The 19,149-nt window shown below is 38.5% G+C and overlaps 1 protein-coding gene across 1 annotated transcript in view; it reads right to left on the bottom strand.

Moving 5' to 3' along the window:
- Positions 1-1,293: 1,293 nt before the first annotated feature.
- Positions 1,294-19,149, bottom strand: part of tln2b (talin 2b) — a 265,448-nt gene continuing 247,592 nt past the window's right edge. The window contains exons 53-58 of the mRNA XM_062991879.1: positions 17,499-17,623; positions 13,009-13,134; positions 9,933-9,995; positions 7,630-7,812; positions 7,405-7,530; positions 1,294-5,200 (exon numbers count right to left, since the gene is read on the bottom strand). Coding sequence (XP_062847949.1) covers positions 5,072-5,200; positions 7,405-7,530; positions 7,630-7,812; positions 9,933-9,995; positions 13,009-13,134; positions 17,499-17,623 — 752 coding nt within the window. The 3' untranslated portion in view covers positions 1,294-5,071. The remainder of the gene's footprint in view (positions 5,201-7,404; positions 7,531-7,629; positions 7,813-9,932; positions 9,996-13,008; positions 13,135-17,498; positions 17,624-19,149) is intronic.

Below are 19,149 nucleotides of genomic sequence, written 5' to 3'. Positions count from 1 at the left end.
TCTGGGTGGTGTAACACATTACAGCTGAAGCAAATTAAAGGTTTAATAATTAATGGTTAAGTTACTGTAATAAATAGATGTGATTAGTGTGTAGATCAACTGGTAGGAAAACATTCCTGGCACTGTAGGTCTTTCCCTTATTGTACAAACTCATTGTGACTGTTTAACCTCTGGACTTCAGCAAAAGTGCCATATGTCCTTATTTGGACGCATGGCCAGTAAAGTTGCTCTCCCACTAGTTCCCAAAGCACACAACTTCAACCACAGCTAATGAAAATGTTACAGTGACACCCACAGGAGAGAATTGGTCTTGGGATTTGATAAGTCACTGAAAACACTGGGCCTTTCAGTTGTTTTGGAAGGTAAGGTTAGAGCACAGGGTCTTAAAAGAAAAAGTGCCTCTATCCCAATTTTAATGGGTTGGAGGCATCACATTAAATTGTTGATATGTACAAAATACAATTAAGTTGGCCAGTAAAGCATTGGCAATTTTTCCTTTGTACTTTTGTCAGTTAAATAAATGTTCAAGAAAATTAACAAATCATAAATTCTTGTTTTTAATGTGTTTTAATTTTTACGTCATGCAGAAATTCCAAAGCTTCATAATCAGATATGATAGATACTAGCTCCTGATTTGTCAAATTCCGAGGGCATCTCCTGTGCACCTTCTTCAGGTCTCCCCACAGATTTTCTATTGGATTCAGATCAGGTTTGATCTTTTTATGTTGAAGTCATTATCTTGTTGATGTGGAGGTATGCTTTGGGTTTTGTGAAGGTTTTGTGCAAAAATTAACGGATATTTGGAGCTGTGCATAATTCTCTCCACCTTGAATGAAGTTTCAGCTTAAGGAAATAGATCTAAAGCATAATGCTGCCACCACCATGCTTCATTGGGGGTATGGTGTTCTTTTGGTGATGTGCAGTGTTGTTTTTATGCGAAACATAGCTTTTTGTATTATGGCCAAGAAGTTCAACCTTGGTCTCATTAGCCCATAACACATTTTCCCCACATGATTTTGGCAGACTTGATAAAGGTCTTTGCAAAGTGTAGCTGAGCTGGATGTTGGATGTTTTTCTTGCCACTCTACCCTTCAGCCCAGACATATGCAATTCCTTCATTGTTGTTTCAATTGTTTTGTCTGCAGGCCTCCAGGCAAGTTTTTTAGTTTCTCTTTCTCTCTCGGCTATCCTGACCTCAACTGCATGCAACACATTTGGGATAAACTGGAACAATTTTTTAGCTTTTAATTTATATGTAATACATTCACAATGCACACACATTTTGTTTGTTGAAACTCTTTATTTTCAGGGAATACAAAAAATACTTTTGTGACCAGATGAATATTTTACATAAAGCATCATTGTATTATATTTAGTGACAATGTTTTTTTTTTTCTGTTGGGTAAAGAAAGCCCTAAACTCTAGTATAATTAAAGGAGCTATTTATTATTTTTCTTCTGCTCCACTGAATCACAGCACATTAACCACATATTGCAATATCTTCATTACATTTATTAGTAAATACAAATAAAAACCTTCATACATAGTGGTTTATAGAAGAGAAAACTTCAGATGACTTATTTTATATATTTTAACTTCCATTAAAGCCTCATACACAAAGGCGGTGGATTTTGGATTCGGTAAGATGTCTTGTAGCATAAAAATTGTTACAAGGCCACACAAACTAAACCACAACAACATGTACACCAGAAATATGCTTTCTGTTAGGAAAAGTGGAGCCTAATCTGGACTGGCTGTGTCATTTCATTTAGCAATTCCTGATTGAGGCTTGAAGTGTGGTGAATTGAAAGAATAGATACATGTGCATGGGTTGCAGAATTGATTTTCACTCAGTGTAAATAGAAAGCATGTGTAGTCAGTGATGCTGTCACATTGCAATGCTTTATAGAGAGATTTTCATCTGGCAGCTGACCAAACTACCAATGCAAGAGCATCAGGCCACTCTAACAGTAGCACATGGCAGAGCACTTGTAAGTGTTTTGCCGAAATCTATCTGTCCAAATCCAAAACGCCCATAATATACTGCTCAGAAAAAATAAAAAATAACAGAACTACACCTTCACAATCACGACAAGTTCCCTTTTCACTGATCTAGGACCAGTTTTTGTGGTTATAGTGGTTAAGTTAGGTCCTTGATCAGCTTAAACTGGCAACTAGATTTGACATTATAAGGCACTAATATACAATGCAGTTTAATTTTAAGAGGATATTGCAGGTATTGCAGTTTAATACATATCTTCTCACAATATTTTTACTGTTGAAACGTCACACTGTGAAATTCGCAATCAACAAACGATAACTACAGAAAACTACAGATCTACCTCGAAAGATCTACCTTAAAAGAAGCCACTAATTTTTTTACTAATGTCTACCAAGTTCACAAGAAGCGTATGTACTTAGCATATTTTCAGACACTTACGCAGTGATAGGAACAATATCAGTGCATCATAGAATTCTTGTAGTGCGTAGTTTCTTTTGAGCCATGTATTTTCACTATCAGTTAACATTATAGCTTAGAATAGGTTGTCTATGTATGCACAGACCATATAGTCCCGTGGAGCTATACTTAATCTTGTAAAGAAAATACACATCTGGAGACCAACACGAGGAACTCGTGGCTTAATGTTGTGCAGAAGCATAACTTGTTGGAATGGCAACAAGCCTGTACAGTTGCCCAAATTTTCAACAACTTTCACTAATGCTGAACCGATAATAAGTGTGTCCCAAATCTCATAATATGGTACTTAATAGCATGTATAATTATTACATTACCAATGGTACAACTGCATACAATTTAGTACATAGAATCATTTTTAAAAACCAGCCATAAAATTGGGAGATCTAAATTGTTCTGACACGTGCATTTTTTGAAAATCCATTTCAATAGCATCTTGGTGGTGGGGCTAAAACCTACAACTATAATCAATAGCCCTTAACAACTGACCCACCACCTGAGAAGCTTGTTACCATGGGTATAATTCTGCATGGCTAAAAAGAAAGCAGATGACCTTCTATAGTAACCTCTTGTGTGGAGAAGACATGGTGGTGGTGTGTTAGTGTGTGTTGTGCTGGTATAGGTGGATCAGACAAAGCAGCGCTGATGGAGTTTTTAAACACGTCACTGTCACTGCTGGACTGAGAATAGTCCACCAACCAAAAATATCCAGCCAACAGCGCCCCGTGGGCAGTGTCCTGTGACCACTGATGGTCTAGAAGATGACCAACTCAAACAGCAGCAATAGATGAGTGATCGTCTCTGACTTTACATCTATAAGGTGAACCAACTAGGTAGGAGTCTCTAATAGAGTGGACAGTGAGTGGATTAGGTATTTAAAAACTCCAGTGGCACTGCTGTATCTGATCCACTCATACCAGCACAACACACACTAACACACCACCACCATGTCATTGTCACTGCAGTGCTGAGAATGACCCACCACCTAAATAATACCTGCTCTGTAGTGGTCCTGGAAGAGTCCTGACCATTTAAGAACAGTGAACAGGCTAAAAAAGTATGTAGAGAAACAGATGGACTACAGTCAGTAATTGTAGAACTACAAAGTGCTCCTATATGGTAAGTGGAGCTGATAACATGGACAGTGAGTGTAGAAACAAGGAGATGGTTTTAATGTTGATGGCTGATCAGTATATATATATTTATATATAGTAAAAAAAACATTTACCACATCCACGTCCTACTTTGTCGTAAAAGTTATATATTTATAACCAATCAGTACAAATAGGCAAATGACATGCCCAGCCAAATGCATGAGTACTTGAGACTTTAATGCATGATGCTCTTTCTAAAAGAACAGATGTATATTTTCCCCACAAGGTTACGCATGACTCCGTAAGTTCTCTAAATGTGATCAGTTCATGTGCATTGTGGGTAAAGGTAAGACTTAGAACTGCAATGTCAGTATACTGTACTTGACTGCATGTAACAGTGAGAAGGGTAACATGATTAAAGAGATGATTAAGTGTGTTAAAACTTCTGAGGTATTCATAATGAGTGCTTGAACAATTCAAATGATAACCATATCTTTGTCAGTGGGTTTCTGCATTCCACTACAATCAGGACAAACCTATAGCTGTAACGCTTTTGGTGAGGAGCATTTGTGACTCAATAATGAATAAATAATACACACAGCCATACATTGTATGCAGCCTTATAATAAAGTTAACTCCTAGCTGAAATACAGTCTTACAACGTGTCTTAGCCTTCATGATATGTATAAGTCGTGCAGTGCTTTAGCAAAGGCTTTGGATGAATATTCCTGCTGAAGAATATAACAAGTAGTGAGGCTTAAATAATGTAAAGCTGTAGTATGTAACTTTTTTGTTGAGGAATTAAGTAGCCCTAAAAGTGCAGCATGGTCAGTAGTGGAAAAAAGTGTACACATTTTGTTCTTACTGCTGAGAGCCACGCCTAGAAATCTGTTAAGTTAGATTTAGAATTTTCTTATATGCTACATGACTTTATGAATTTAATCACTATTATTGTATTGATATCAGATGAATCCACAACAGATCTGATGCAACAGCCTTTCTGTGTCATGTATGCAAATACCCAAATGTTACGTACTGCAGCTTTAATCCTATATAAGCTATACATCTTCACATAATTACTTATTGTTTGACTTAACACCTTTTGATTTCACACTTGTGACTTGTGATTGTTTTTTGATATATTTATAATCCACACTTATAATTTATAGACAGGTATGCCCCCGCACACTGTGTTTACTTATCTTGTGTTCACATCACACTAAACTTATCTGCCTCACATTTAGCTGCATTAAAACTGAATAGTCTTGTGTGAAAAAACACCACCCTTATGTGAGAAAAACAATCAATCGGTGCGACTCCCTTCTTGTGAGTTAAAAGTTAATCACAACTGTCTAAAACGTGTTATAAACATACACGACATGTCTCCCACTATGAGGTGCAAATGGCAAACCAACCGATCCAACACCAATGGCAGATTCATCCAGTCCATCTCAATATTAATATTACAATCGGTTTCATTGGAGCATTTATACGTGAGGGCTCAGCTCTGATCTTCTCGTAGCTCGCTGGGGAGGAATTTATACTGCTGCTGTCGGATGTGGGCCAGCTTCTTCCGGGCCTCCTCCAGCTCCCTTTCTTTTCTAAGCATCTCCTCTTGAGCGGCAATGATCTGCAAAAAAGGCACAAAAATCACTCCGCTACTCTGTCAATGAATCTACATCCTCTAAACATTCAAGTATATGGACACCAGTCTTTATTTGATATAAGTTCAAGGGTTTTTGCCAGACCTGTTGCTAATAGCCTACAGAATAGACCACAGAACGAACAGATTGGCAGAAATTCTGGGCATAGCCTATGCTCACTTTTTATGAATGCTACTTTCAAGTTTCAAAACCATTCCCTTTAAATGTGTATTCTGATTACAATGTCATATCTGTCTCCGTACGAGACAATCAATCTACAGATCAGTACACAGAAATATGCTGCCGTGTGCTTTTTGTATTCTCTAATTAGTAAGCCATTAAACTTCACTTTGGGAATTCTCTAAAAACTCTCTTGGCTAACAAAGTACTCTTGGAGCATGTTATTTTACTCAGGCCCATAATAATCACAACAGCATGCACTGGTTTATGTCTGCAGCATATCTATGAAACTTGAGTATGTACTCTTTCTTAATGCATGTGCATTCTTGACTTCTCGATTATCGAAAATTTGCATGTGTAATGTAAAACTGCAGATTTTTGCTTATTTATCTTGCAGATTGTTCCTGTTTTGTGGCATCTGGCACTCATTTTCACTTTCAATTTTGCTTTAATATGTAGGACATATACTGTAACTGGATACTCAAGATGTGGTATTCAAGCTTTTATAAAGAAATCTGAAGAATCTTGGAAGGCCAAGAAAACTTTTAAATCTGAGTTTCATCTTTGACAGATCGAAAAAAGCCCAGCAAGGACATGGCTCAGCATCTGACAGTTTCAGTGCTTGTAGCCTTCAGTGATTCATGGTGGAGGGTCTGCCCTGTTTTGGGGCTGCATTTCTGCCAGTGATGTTAAATATATTGTCCAGATTGATGGGATCATAAATGCTGAAAAGTACAGACAGGCTTTAATTCATCATGCCAACCCTTTTGGAAAGCACCTGATTGGGAAAGACGTTAATTTTAAGCATGAGAAGGATTCCAAGCACCCGACTAATGCAGTAAAATCATATCTCACTGACCTAAATATTATACAGGCCTATATATTATATAGATACACAGGTTATAAATGTAAATAAGGGTGTCTGTTTTATCTAATTCTTGTTTTGAAACACCATTTAACTAACAGTATAATATTGTACAATATTGTATAATGTACATTAATTAATTTTGACATTACACTGTTTGTGATTTGTTATATAGTCTCTTTAAACATATGTCAGATCAAAATTATATGTATGCCAGTTAAATATCAGATGTGACTGGCTGAAATTTGTAAGACTGTACTTTGTACTTGGCTGTAGAATCATTTTAGTACTCCCATTTCTTATTATTAGCATATTTTATACATGGAATGTGTACAAAGCCACTTATCCAATTACTTGGGTTGTTGGAGCCTATCCCAGATTTTCAGTGGGCGCAGGGCACACACTTGTCCATCGCAGGGCAGACACACATAGACACACACATAGAAACACACATACACACACCCATTCACCTATAGGGCAATTCAGTGTCTCCAATTAACATGACTGTATGTTTTTGGACTGTGGGAGGAAACCGGAGCACCCGGAGGAAACCCACGCAGACACGGGGAGAACATGCAAACTCTGCACAGAAAGGACCCGGACCGCCCCACCTGGGGATCAAACCCAAGACCTTCTTGCTGTGAGGCGACAGTGCTACCCACCGAGCCACCATGCCGCCCGTACTTAATACAATGTTGAACAAAATATGTACTGTACCATGTAAGAATAAACATGGTAAATGTAAAAATGTCCCTCTAACAAAATAACTTTAGCGACAAGCAATGGTAAGTTTTAGCAGTTCTTAATTCTGAAAGAGTATAATTAGAATCATTTAATAATCAGGTTTTTAAGTTCATGAGATCACTCTAAATCAACACAACTCATTGTAAAAAAAAAACATGACCATGATCTTGAAGACGTTGACCCCTGCCTGACACTTTATTGACTCAGTAGTATGAGTGGTTTGAGATGCAGTCGTGGAAATTTGACCGCTACTAAACCGCTACTTCTCAGAAATGCAGGGAATTTTCAACTCAGTCTGAATCCAAAAGAATAAGAAATACAATCCACAAACACAATAAAAAAATCAAAACACTGACAATCAATGTTAAAATCTAAAATCTAAACATAGAAAGTAAGTGTTACCTGGGCAATTCCACCAACAAATTTTGTCTTAACCACCACACTGTCGTCATCTGGTTTTTCGAAGACTGCTTTCTGAGCTGCTTTCACAAGGTTATCTGATGCTCTCTTCACTGCATTGCCAGCAGTCTGCAGATATTCAAATACCAGTTTTACTCACACAGTTCTACCTTTTAGTAGCTGAACTATTTTAAATAATACACTTATAACTGTAAAGGCAAATTGGACCTGTAGCCTCCTCATGGCCTCAGAATCGTGGTCAGCCTTCACTTTGCAGGCCACCAGCAGCTGGGCAGTAGAAGCAGCCACTTGTTTGGCAGATGAGATGAGCTTCTCTTCACTTGCGTGACCTTGTACCGAAGCATTAGCTGCTTCACACAAGCTGCTGGTTGCTGCTGCTACCATACGGGCCTGTGTGGCACAAAAGAGAATTTCACAATCAACTGTTATGTAAAAAAAATAGGATGAAGTTGTTACTAGGAAGGTTAATAATTAACAGATGAAATAAATACTTGATCTATGCTATTGATTAAAAAAGGTAAAATTAGTTTTAATTTTCATCACCTGGTGAAAATTGAGATTTTTATTTTGTTCTTGAAGGTTCTACAATTATCAGTTTGACTGGTAACAGGTGAGGTCATCAAGATTGAGTATAAAAGGAGTCTCCACCAAAGGTTTAGGCTTTGCAAGCAAGGATGGGTCGTGGTTCACCACTTCATGAGAGAACTGCCAGTCAGTTCAAAGACAATGTTTCTCAGAGCAAGATTGCAGAATTTAGGTCTTCCATCATCTACAATTCATACTATCATGACAAGATTTAGGAAGTCAGAGAAAATCTCTGTGTGTAAAGGCCAAGGGTGGAAACCGCTGCCGAATGTGTGTGACCATTGAGAAACCGTCACGCTACAGTAATGGACATAACCACATGAGCTTGAGAGTACTTTGGAAAATCTTTGTCGCTTAACACAGTCCACCGCTGCATCAAGAAATACAACCTGAAACTGTATTATGCAAAGAGAAAGCCATGTATGAATATTGCGCATGGACCAGAAGTCATCTGAGATGGACTAAAGGACAGTGGAAACATGTTCTGTGGCCAAAGGAATCCACATTTCTGATTGTTTTTGGTAAACGGATGACAGATTCTATGTACCAAAGATGAAAAAGACTATCCAGACTGTTACCAACAAAAAGTGCAAAAACCAGCATCTGTGATCTGCATATCTGTAAAGGCACCATTGATGCAGAGGGTTATACTGGTATTTTGGAGAGACATATGTTGCTGTCAAGACAAAATATCTTCCCAGGAACTACTTCCTACACCTGCTTCAGCCAGACAATGTCAGGCCTCATTCTGCACATGCTACAACAGTGTGGCTTCGTAGACATTGAGTGTGTGTGCTTAATTGGCCTGCCTACAGTCCAGATCTTTTTCCTATTCAGCCCAAAGAATGTCCATTAATTTCAAAAATAATTTGATAGGTGGTAACAAACCAAGGGAAACCCACAAGGGATACTGGTGATAAAAAATATAACAAAATAACCCTAATTACTTTCATTATGCCTCATCATTTAGTTTAGTCTGTGGTAAAATAAAGTCTTATGGACAGTTTCTGTGAGTACAGTCACTGTAGATTTCCATGACATCCAGCTTTATTCATGGCAGATGGTTAAGATTTTGGATTAGGGCAATGACAGGTCCCAGATTAACCCTATTTTTTCCTATTTAGTTTGCATTTTTTCCCTTTTCTCTAGATTTAGTGTAGTCAATTTCTTTTGCTGCTGTGGATCCCTGATTGCGTTCAAGTTGAGTATATTGCTGCTAATCAGGGTCCTAGCACAGCGTTTGAAGATCCCACCCACTTGGTGCGGTCATTTTCCCAACCAGCAGACATGGTGGCCAATTTCTGTCTGCTGCAGACACTGTCAATTGTGCCCGCTAGATGGCGTCCAGCCAACCGGTTGCAGAGCCAAGATTCGGACCCGGGTGTTCAGAATCTTGTCTCAATGTTCTTCAGAATTTGATATGTACACACTATACTCTAAACAAGGTCTGAAGCTAAGAAGACTGTTATATGTGGTTAATGACTAATGAATCTGAGCAGTACAGAAGTAATATTTACTTTGCTATGGTTTGTTTGTTTATTAGGATTTTAACGTCATGTTTTACACTTTTGGTTACATTCATGACAGGAAACGGTAGTTTATCTTCACACAAGGTTGATCAGTTCACAAGGTTATATCGACCACAGTCATGGACAATTTTGTGTCTCCAATTTACCTCACTTGCATGTTTTTGGACTGTGGGAGGAAACCGGAGCACCCGGAGTAAACCCACGCAGACACGGGGAGAACATGCAAACTCCACACAGAAAGGACCCAGACCGCCCCACCTGGGGATCGAACCCAGGACCTTCTTGCTGTGAGGTGACAGTGCTACCCACTTAGCCACCGTGCCGCCCGGCACTTTCCTATGGTAAACAAATATGTGCACATGCACCTTCATAATTTATTTTTGCATTTTTACTCACTGCTGAAATGAGACCCTGGGACCACTGTCCATCATCTACAGCATTGGCAGGAACAGAGCCCACCTATAAAACCAAAGAACAGTCATATATGAGTTAATCAGCATACAATCTTTCCACCTAAACTCTGTAACTAATACATAATATATATATATATATATATATATATATACAGTGTATCACAAAAGTGAGTACACCCCTCACATTTCTGCAGATATTTAAGTATATCTTTTCATGGGACAACACTGACAAAATGACACTTTGACACAATGAAAAGTAGTCTGTGTGCAGCTTATATAACAGTGTAAATTTATTCTTCCCTCAAAATAACTCAATATACAGCCATTAATGTCTAAACCACCGGCAACAAAAGTGAGTACACCCCTAAGAGACTACACCCCTAAATGTCCAAATTGAGCACTGCTTGTCATTTTCCCTCCAAAATGTAATGTGATTTGTTAGTGTTACTAGGTCTCAGGTGTGCATAGGGAGCAGGTGTGTTCAATTTAGTAGTACAGCTCTCACACTCTCTCATACTGGTCACTGAAAGTTCCAACATGGCACCTCATGGCAAAGAACTCTCTGAGGATCTTAAAAGACGAATTGTTGCGCTACATGAAGATGGCCAAGGCTTCAAGAAGATTGCCAACACCCTGAAACTGAGCTGCAGCACAGTGGCCAAGATCATCCAGCGTTTTAAAAGAGCAGGGTCCACTCAGAAAAGACCTCGCGTTGGTCATCCAAAGAAGCTGAGTGCACGTGCTCAGCGTCACATCCAACTGCTGTCTTTGAAAGATAGGCGCAGGAGTGCTGTCAGCATTGCTGCAGAGATTGAAAAGGTGGGGGGTCAGCCTGTCAGTGCTCAGACCATACGCCGCACACTACATCAAATTAGTCTGCATGGCTGTCACCCCAGAAGGAAGCCTCTTCTGAAGTCTCTACACAAGAAAGCCCGCAAACAGTTTGCTGAAGACATGTCAACAAAGGACATGGACTACTGGAACCATGTCCTATGGTCTGATGAGACCAAGATTAATTTGTTTGGTTCAGATGGTCTCAAGCATGTGTGGCGGCAATCAGGTGAGGAGTACAAAGATAAGTGTGTCATGCCTACAGTCAAGCATGGTGGTGGGAATGCCATGGTCTGGGGCTGCATGAGTGCAGCAGGTGTTGGGGAGTTACATTTCATTGAGGGACACATGAACTCCAATATGTACTGTGAAATACTGAAGCAGAGCATGATCCCCTCCCTCCGGAAACTGGGTCGCAGGGCAGTGTTCCAGCATGATAATGACCCCAAACACACCTCTAAGACGACCACTGCTTTATTGAAGAGGCTGAGGGTAAAGGTGATGGACTGGCCAAGCATGTCTCCAGACCTAAACCCACTATCACAAAAGTGAGTACACCCCTCACATTTCTGCAGATATTTAAGTATATCTTTTCATGGGACAACACTGACAAAATGACACTTTGACACAATGAAAAGTAGTCTGTGTGCAGCTTATATAACAGTGTAAATTTATTCTTCCCTCAAAATAACTCAATATACAGCCATTAATGTCTAAACCACCGGCAACAAAAGTGAGTACACCCCTTAGTGAAAGTTCCTGAAGTGTCAATATTTTGTGTGGCCACCATTATTTCCCAGAACTGCCTTAACTCTCCTGGGCATGGAGTTTACCAGAGCTTCACAGGTTGCCACTGGAATGCTTTTCCACTCCTCCATGACGACATCACGGAGCTGGCGGATATTCGAGACTTTGCGCTCCTCCACCTTCCGCTTGAGGATGCCCCAAAGATGTTCTATTGGGTTTAGGTCTGGAGACATGCTTGGCCAGTCCATCACCTTTACCCTCAGCCTCTTCAATAAAGCAGTGGTCGTCTTAGAGGTGTGTTTGGGGTCATTATCATGCTGGAACACTGCCCTGCGACCCAGTTTCCGGAGGGAGGGGATCATGCTCTGCTTCAGTATTTCACAGTACATATTGGAGTTCATGTGTCCCTCAATGAAATGTAACTCCCCAACACCTGCTGCACTCATGCAGCCCCAGACCATGGCATTCCCACCACCATGCTTGACTGTAGGCATGACACACTTATCTTTGTACTCCTCACCTGATTGCCGCCACACATGCTTGAGACCATCTGAACCAAACAAATTAATCTTGGTCTCATCAGACCATAGGACATGGTTCCAGTAATCCATGTCCTTTGTTGACATGTCTTCAGCAAACTGTTTGCGGGCTTTCTTGTGTAGAGACTTCAGAAGAGGCTTCCTTCTGGGGTGACGGCCATGCAAACCAATTTGATGTAGTGTGAGGCGTATGGTCCGAGCACTGACAGGCTGACCCCCCACCTTTTCAATCTCTGCAGCAATGCTGACAGCACTCCTGCGCCTATCTTTCAAAGACAGCAGTTGGATGTGACGCTGAGCATGTGCACTCAGCTTCTTTGGACGACCAACGCGAGGTCTGTTCTGAGTGGACCCTGCTCTTTTAAAACGCTGGATGATCTTGGCCACTGTGCTGCATCTCAGTTTCAGGGTGTTGGCAATCTTCTTGTAGCCTTGGCCATCTTCATGTAGCGCAACAATTCGTCTTTTAAGATCCTCAGAGAGTTCTTTGCCATGAGGTGCCATGTTGGAACTTTCAGTGACCAGTATGAGAGAGTGTGAGAGCTGTACTACTAAATTGAACACACCTGCTCCCTATGCACACCTGAGACCTAGTAACACTAACAAATCACATGACATTTTGGAGGGAAAATGACAAGCAGTGCTCAATTTGGACATTTAGGGGTGTAGTCTCTTAGGGGTGTACTCACTTTTGTTGCCGGTGGTTTAGACATTAATGGCTGTATATTGAGTTATTTTGAGGGAAGAATACATTTACACTGTTATATAAGCTGCACACAGATTACTTTTCATTGTGTCAAAGTGTCATTTTGTCAGTGTTGTCCCATGAAAAGATATACTTAAATATCTGCAGAAATGTGAGGGGTGTACTCACTTTTGTGATACACTGTATATATATACTCTGTAACTAATCAGTACAGCACCACCAGAAGAACAACAAACCTTTCCCTGAGCTACCAGCTCTCTCTGTGCAGCTGATGCTGATTTCACTAGAGCACTTGTTGCCGCTGCTATAGACTTGGCTGCTTCCAAGATCTGCTCGTCGAAATCCAGTGACTCATCTGCTTGCTGTAAACAGAAGGGTGGATAGTTGACAAAAGCTTGTCAGAGAAAACAATTAGATAATACCCCGGGGTAATATTTTTGGAAAACACACTGAAAGTACTTCCTAACTGGCTGTCCCAATTAAAGACAGAAGCATATAAATATCAGCAGCATATAAATGAGTCACAAGTACACTTACCTGGCTTATTAAGTAATATAATAATAATACAGGTCAGGCCAAAAAAGCTGTTTCCAGTCATGAACGTTTTAATTTTGTGATAGTAGATAAGGAATAGCAATGCGTATTGGGATTTCATGTATAAGTCCACCATGCAAACCAGTATAATAATGGTCAATCACAGCTAAAATGAATTCATGAACTGTAATATCCAGTAGTAATGGGATCAGGCTGGCATCTTACTTTAAGTGTAGGTCTTTTGAGTTCCAAGTGAAAGTTTTTAAGTTCCAAGGAAAGTTTTTGATTTTGTACATAGATTTTAATGGTGTCCTGGTTAATATTTTAATGTTTACTGTTGTAAAAAATTTATTTGTTTGTTTTTCTTTATTGGTTTAACGTCATGTCAACACATTGGTAACATTCATGACAGGATAATTAGATATTCTTTCTTCTTCTTTTTTTTTTTAAATCATGTCACAGTCTTTCTTGGTAACAAGGTAACAATATCTGAAGAGCACAATGAACCTGTGGTTAAATTGGTAAAACAATGTAAGTAAAGAAAACGTGTCATGGATCTAATGAACAACAACAAAAAAATATTTTAAAACACATATGGCTTGTTACCATTTTCCCTGCTAGTAACGCTATAAATGCCACCAGAGGACCTTCACTTCACCAGTCTTTACTGCTTAGACATAAAAACATGACAGACTACCTCGATAAATGACCAGCAACTTGTGGTACTATGGTCAAAAAGAAAAAAAAACTAGTGTAACTTAGTGTGTGTAACAATACGGTCCCTGTTTCAGTTCAAATTTTAATGTGGCAGGATGCATATGATTTATTTATAAGACAATGACCCTTAAACACAGCCAGTGGTCATTTATTCTAAGATGAACATGGCCGTTTGTCTGTCCTTTTATGCTTTAAAGGTGACATCTAGTGGCAATGGAGAGCAATTACATTATTTTCAGTCTCGAATTGCTCATGCAGTACCAGTAAGGACAGTTCTCCAGAACTCAAATCAAGCCCTTTACAAGACCTTTGCAAATGGATTTGTAATGACAACACAGATCTAAAATGAGTAAACATGCCACACTAGTGAGAACACACTCGTCACTCATAGCACACGAGTCTGGAGACAGGGCGGGACACTGTAGGAATATGTTTGATATATAGTTGGACTGAATAACAACCTAATATATCAAACATATCAGACAGAGCCCTGCAGCAAAGGCTTCCAGGTCTAGCTGACCTCTAGAGCATGAAAGGAAAGAGAGGACAGGACATGAGGGGTGAGTGGAAGACAAGCAATAGGAAATGGAAGGAATCAATCAAGGAGAAGACATGGCATTGTGAGGGAAGTGGTACACATGAAGACAGAGGAGATGATGGTGAACAGACACAGTGGAATGGACCAAGGTAAACAGATCTAACAGCATATGGACTGGGGATGCAAATCCAACCAACACTAAACCTCTAAAGGATATGTTACTGTCCTAGATGTTTCACCTAATAATTTTCTGGGCTGTTTTGTCATCATAACTTTAAGGTGAAGCAACTGAATATTTTAAGGCAAAGTCAAAAGTTTACATGTAAGGGTCTTGTATGTTAGGGTATATGTGTCAAGGTACTTATCTAATTATGTGGCTGAATAACAATCACAAACAGCTCTGAAAAAAAATTAAGAGACACTCCAGTTTGTCTCCTAAATCAGCATTTCTACATGTATGGCTGCAATTCCATTTCAGTGTCTGTTGAATTCCAACATAGGTACACCGCACTCTATTTAACAAGGTAACGACTGAATAATCCCCCGAACCAAATCTAACTTGACATGTAAAAGTATAAAAACGCACTGATATGGTCATCACTGCATCAGGAACATCTTGGTGGCAAAACTGTGCTAGTAGTACCCCAAACTAATTAAAATAAAAAATACCTACTGACCATGAAAAAGTATCTCAGACCTACTAAAAAATAATGGTGGATTATCTACGGGTGCTTCAGCAAGGCTGGATTTGGGCAGATGTGTCTTTGTAAATCAAGTCACATACAACGTCATCTTGGAATCAAATTCTTTTTCTGACAGCCCGTTCAATCAATGTGTGTATAAAGGACCACCAGATCAAGACCATGTAACTGTCAGCCTTTGGAATGTGATCTAAAAGTAAGATAGATGGTCATAAGCCACCAAAAACAAAAGCCGAGCCCCTTGAATTTATGTGCCTGGAGCAGCAATAAGTCATCCAACATCAAAGTGAAAGACTGGTAGAGAACATGCCAAGACACGAATTCCACCAAATATTGATTTCTGAACTCCTTCCGAGGCATTATTATTATCTTCTTATAATGAATATGAACATGCTTTTGTTGCATTATTCAAGGTTTGACAACACTGCATCTTTTTTGCTGTTATTAGTGGGTTTTTTGTATTTTTTTTGACAATTCTGTCTTTGGCATTTGGAAGAAATGTTGTCAGTAGTTAAATAGAATGTAACGGAAATGTTAATTTTTAGAAAACTTTTTAGAAAACCTTATAAATTTGAGTTCTTTAATAAGCTTATTTAGAATTTTCTGAAAAGTATATTGTGTCAAAAATATACATATTTCAACTTTGATTATTATTTTGGTAGTGTAGAAACTTTCATATTGTCTTCTAAATTTTTTTTGAAACTGGTTCTCTGTGGCTACCTATTATAAAGTACCAGGAACAGTGATATCTTCTTCAAGGTGCTAAAAGGAATTATCTGTAGATTATCTAATATAATTCAAAATGCAGCAAAAATAAGTCTAAAATAAAAAAAAAAGCTAGTTTTGAATCCCATTTTCGGAATAAATCTTGTCTCAGCAAAATGTAACAGAATTAAGGCTTTCTTTCTTATATTATCTTAGCAAATAAACCACTGTCCCATGTATTTTACAATGGGTGCAGTCTAATGAGGAGTCACACGTATTAGGCAATCATTACCAACAAAGAATTAGGACTTTATGTTAAGTTAAACGATTTTATAGAACTTACTGTATAAAACCACCAAATTATCCCAGATTTCGTCTTACCATCAGAAAAGATAAAATACATTTACATTTATGGATTTTATCAGATGCTTTTATTCAAAGCAAGTTATAATTGTGACCAACTACAACTCTACCAATTTAGGGTTAATGACCTTGCTCAGGGGCCCAACAGTAACAACTTGGCTGGAATGAAAGCATGACAAATTGCATCCAAATTATAAATCCATAATGTCAGAATGTAAGCTCAGAACACAGCACTTTTAGTAATTTTAGACAATATATAAAAACATCTCAGTAGGCACAATACACTGGCACAATATACTGATACTGATACATTAACTTTGCAGCTTTGATAATTTAAGATATCTTAATAAGGAATTGCCATCAGGCTTTATTTACCACCAAAGCTATTTTTTTTAGAAAACGCCTCAGTGACGTCAAATTTCTGTCTAAGGGACAGCTGAGATTAAACTTTAAGATTCAGGATCTCAGCAGCGGTGGGTTAGCACATTAGACTGCTGCACCAGCCAAGTGTACAGTGTTAAGTGCTGTATTTATAATTCCAGGTTATTTCTTACATTTTATTAGATTCCCTTATTACTTGTCAAATAAGCACAGGGATCTTTCACACTGTTTCTAAACAGTCAATGTAGATATGTGAAAGTCTAATAAAAGTAGGAAGTGTATAATAAAAAGTACAAGTAAAGTGGTTTTGCTTACCAAACAAAATATGAAAAGCTGCAGTAATAAAAATGCCTTCTTAGTTCAAATCACAAAATCTCACAATATAGCATTCTCTGCATTTACCCTGATAAGAAATTGCTCTTAGCAAAAAGTTGAATGGCATCTGGTGAGTTCTTTTTACTGGGAGATAAAGCTGTGATATAAATACTGCTTTGCAAAGCAGAAGTACACCAGACTTTGAGGTAAAACGAATTTTGACAGATTTGATATAACAAAAATATATATATTGGAAAAATAATTTTAGAATATGCTGACCATTTTTTTGCAATTAAGTCTAGATAGGTTTAGATTTTGCAACCCCTGGAATATCAGAACCCTGATATTTCCCAGTGATACATTCCAGCACAGTAAGGCCAGATGGATCTGATTTGGACAGACTTATTGAGGAATAGAAAACATCTATGAACAAAGTAGAAAAGCAAAGAGGCATAAATAAATGGATTGGTACCTTAGGTTTGGCTCTGGGTTTCAGCTGTTCTAGCTTCTTAGCTGCAGCTTCGATAGATGCGGCGGCCCCCAGTAGCTCTGTTTCAGCGATCACTGTTGGGTCCTCTGGGTCCACCCACTCTGAACCTAGCACGGAGGTCGCAGGGTCACAGGTATGCCAGGTCAAGTTGAGTTTACAAATTACATTTGAATACATAAAAATTTAATTAGCATGCTGTACAGGGATGTCTCATGTATAACAACACATTAAAACAAGGGAAAAAAGGGACTTCATTGAAAGGAAAAAGGACAATAAAGTGTTACATATAAATACAACAACTATTAAACACATCAAACACAAAAATAAAAGACATACAGCAAAAAAAACAAATGAAAAAAAAAGCCAAATAGTAAAAATGTATATGTATAAGTATATGATTTATTATGTCTGTATTATTCCCATTTAATAAAAGCGTAAAAGGACAACTTATTAAGTTAATGCTGGCCCAGCACATTAATTAGCTAATTAAGTCTATTTTGCAGATATTACAGAAAAAAGCAGCCTTCAGCAGAATCCTTTTTCACCTATTCACTCTGCACAGGCGACTCTCTATCTGCCAATCAAGGTCCTTATACAGTGTTTGAAGACCCCACCCACATACTCCGGTCATCCCGCCATAGCAGAAACGTGTCTGCTGCTGACAATGCCAATTATGCCCGCTAGATGGCACCCAACAACCGGTGACAACACCAAGTTTTGAACCGATGAGTTCAGAATCTTGGCGCTGGTGTGCTAGCGGAATATTCCACTGTGCCACCTGGGCGCGTCCCTTCATGTTTTTAAACAGTGGCTGTACAAGCTGCTTTTTTAGGTAACTTATTACTAAGAAAACTGCAGGCATGCACTATCCAGTTTGTGATCGTCTGAAAAGATGACATTTAAAAAATCTATGAATGAAATAAAGAAATGACCATAATTAAGTAAATGAAGTATAATAAAAAATTAAAGCTATGATCAAGCTGCTCAATTGCTGACATAAATAAGATTTTATTAGGTTGTATACATTGTATTTTTAATGTGTTGTATTAGTGACAGTACAAACTGTCTGATTTGAAAATGTTCACTGTGCTTGGGTGGCATAGTGGTCTAATGTGCGAATGAGATCTTGAGTTTTCAAGCTGTGCTATTGCTCTGCTGGCTGATCAATGCACCTGTCTGAGAGACAGCTGATTTACAGTTAGCAGTGCGTGACTCTTCATGCAATACTGCTGGAGAAATAAGTGATCATCGACTGCACACCTGCACAATTTCATGCTTAGTCTTTTAATTGTTTAATGTAATTATGGACACCCTGCACACACAGCAGCCAAACTAAAAAATAAAAAAACACAAAGACATAACAATAAACCAAAAAAAAGAAAAAGAAAAATGCCTGGAAAGACAAGAGTAACTACACATACTTCACCTGTATGTTTCTTTTTTGCTTTTCTTGATATCAGAAATGATTGTGATATGCTGGTATCTAATGATTTTGCCTGTATCAAGCAGGGTAAGAACTCAAATTTGATATAGATTTTCTGATAGATGAGCGTCATAGTTTTTCCTTCCAGCTTGTTATAGACAAAGATATGTGATCCTGATTTTTTGAAATGGTTTAATAAAATGCATTTTT

Source organism: Trichomycterus rosablanca, chromosome 1, assembly GCF_030014385.1.
Source record: "Trichomycterus rosablanca isolate fTriRos1 chromosome 1, fTriRos1.hap1, whole genome shotgun sequence".
NCBI classification, from domain to species: Eukaryota; Metazoa; Chordata; class Actinopteri; order Siluriformes; family Trichomycteridae; genus Trichomycterus; species Trichomycterus rosablanca.
The sequence above is the reverse complement of the archived record's forward strand: the minus strand, read 5'-3'. Positions and strand labels throughout refer to the sequence as shown.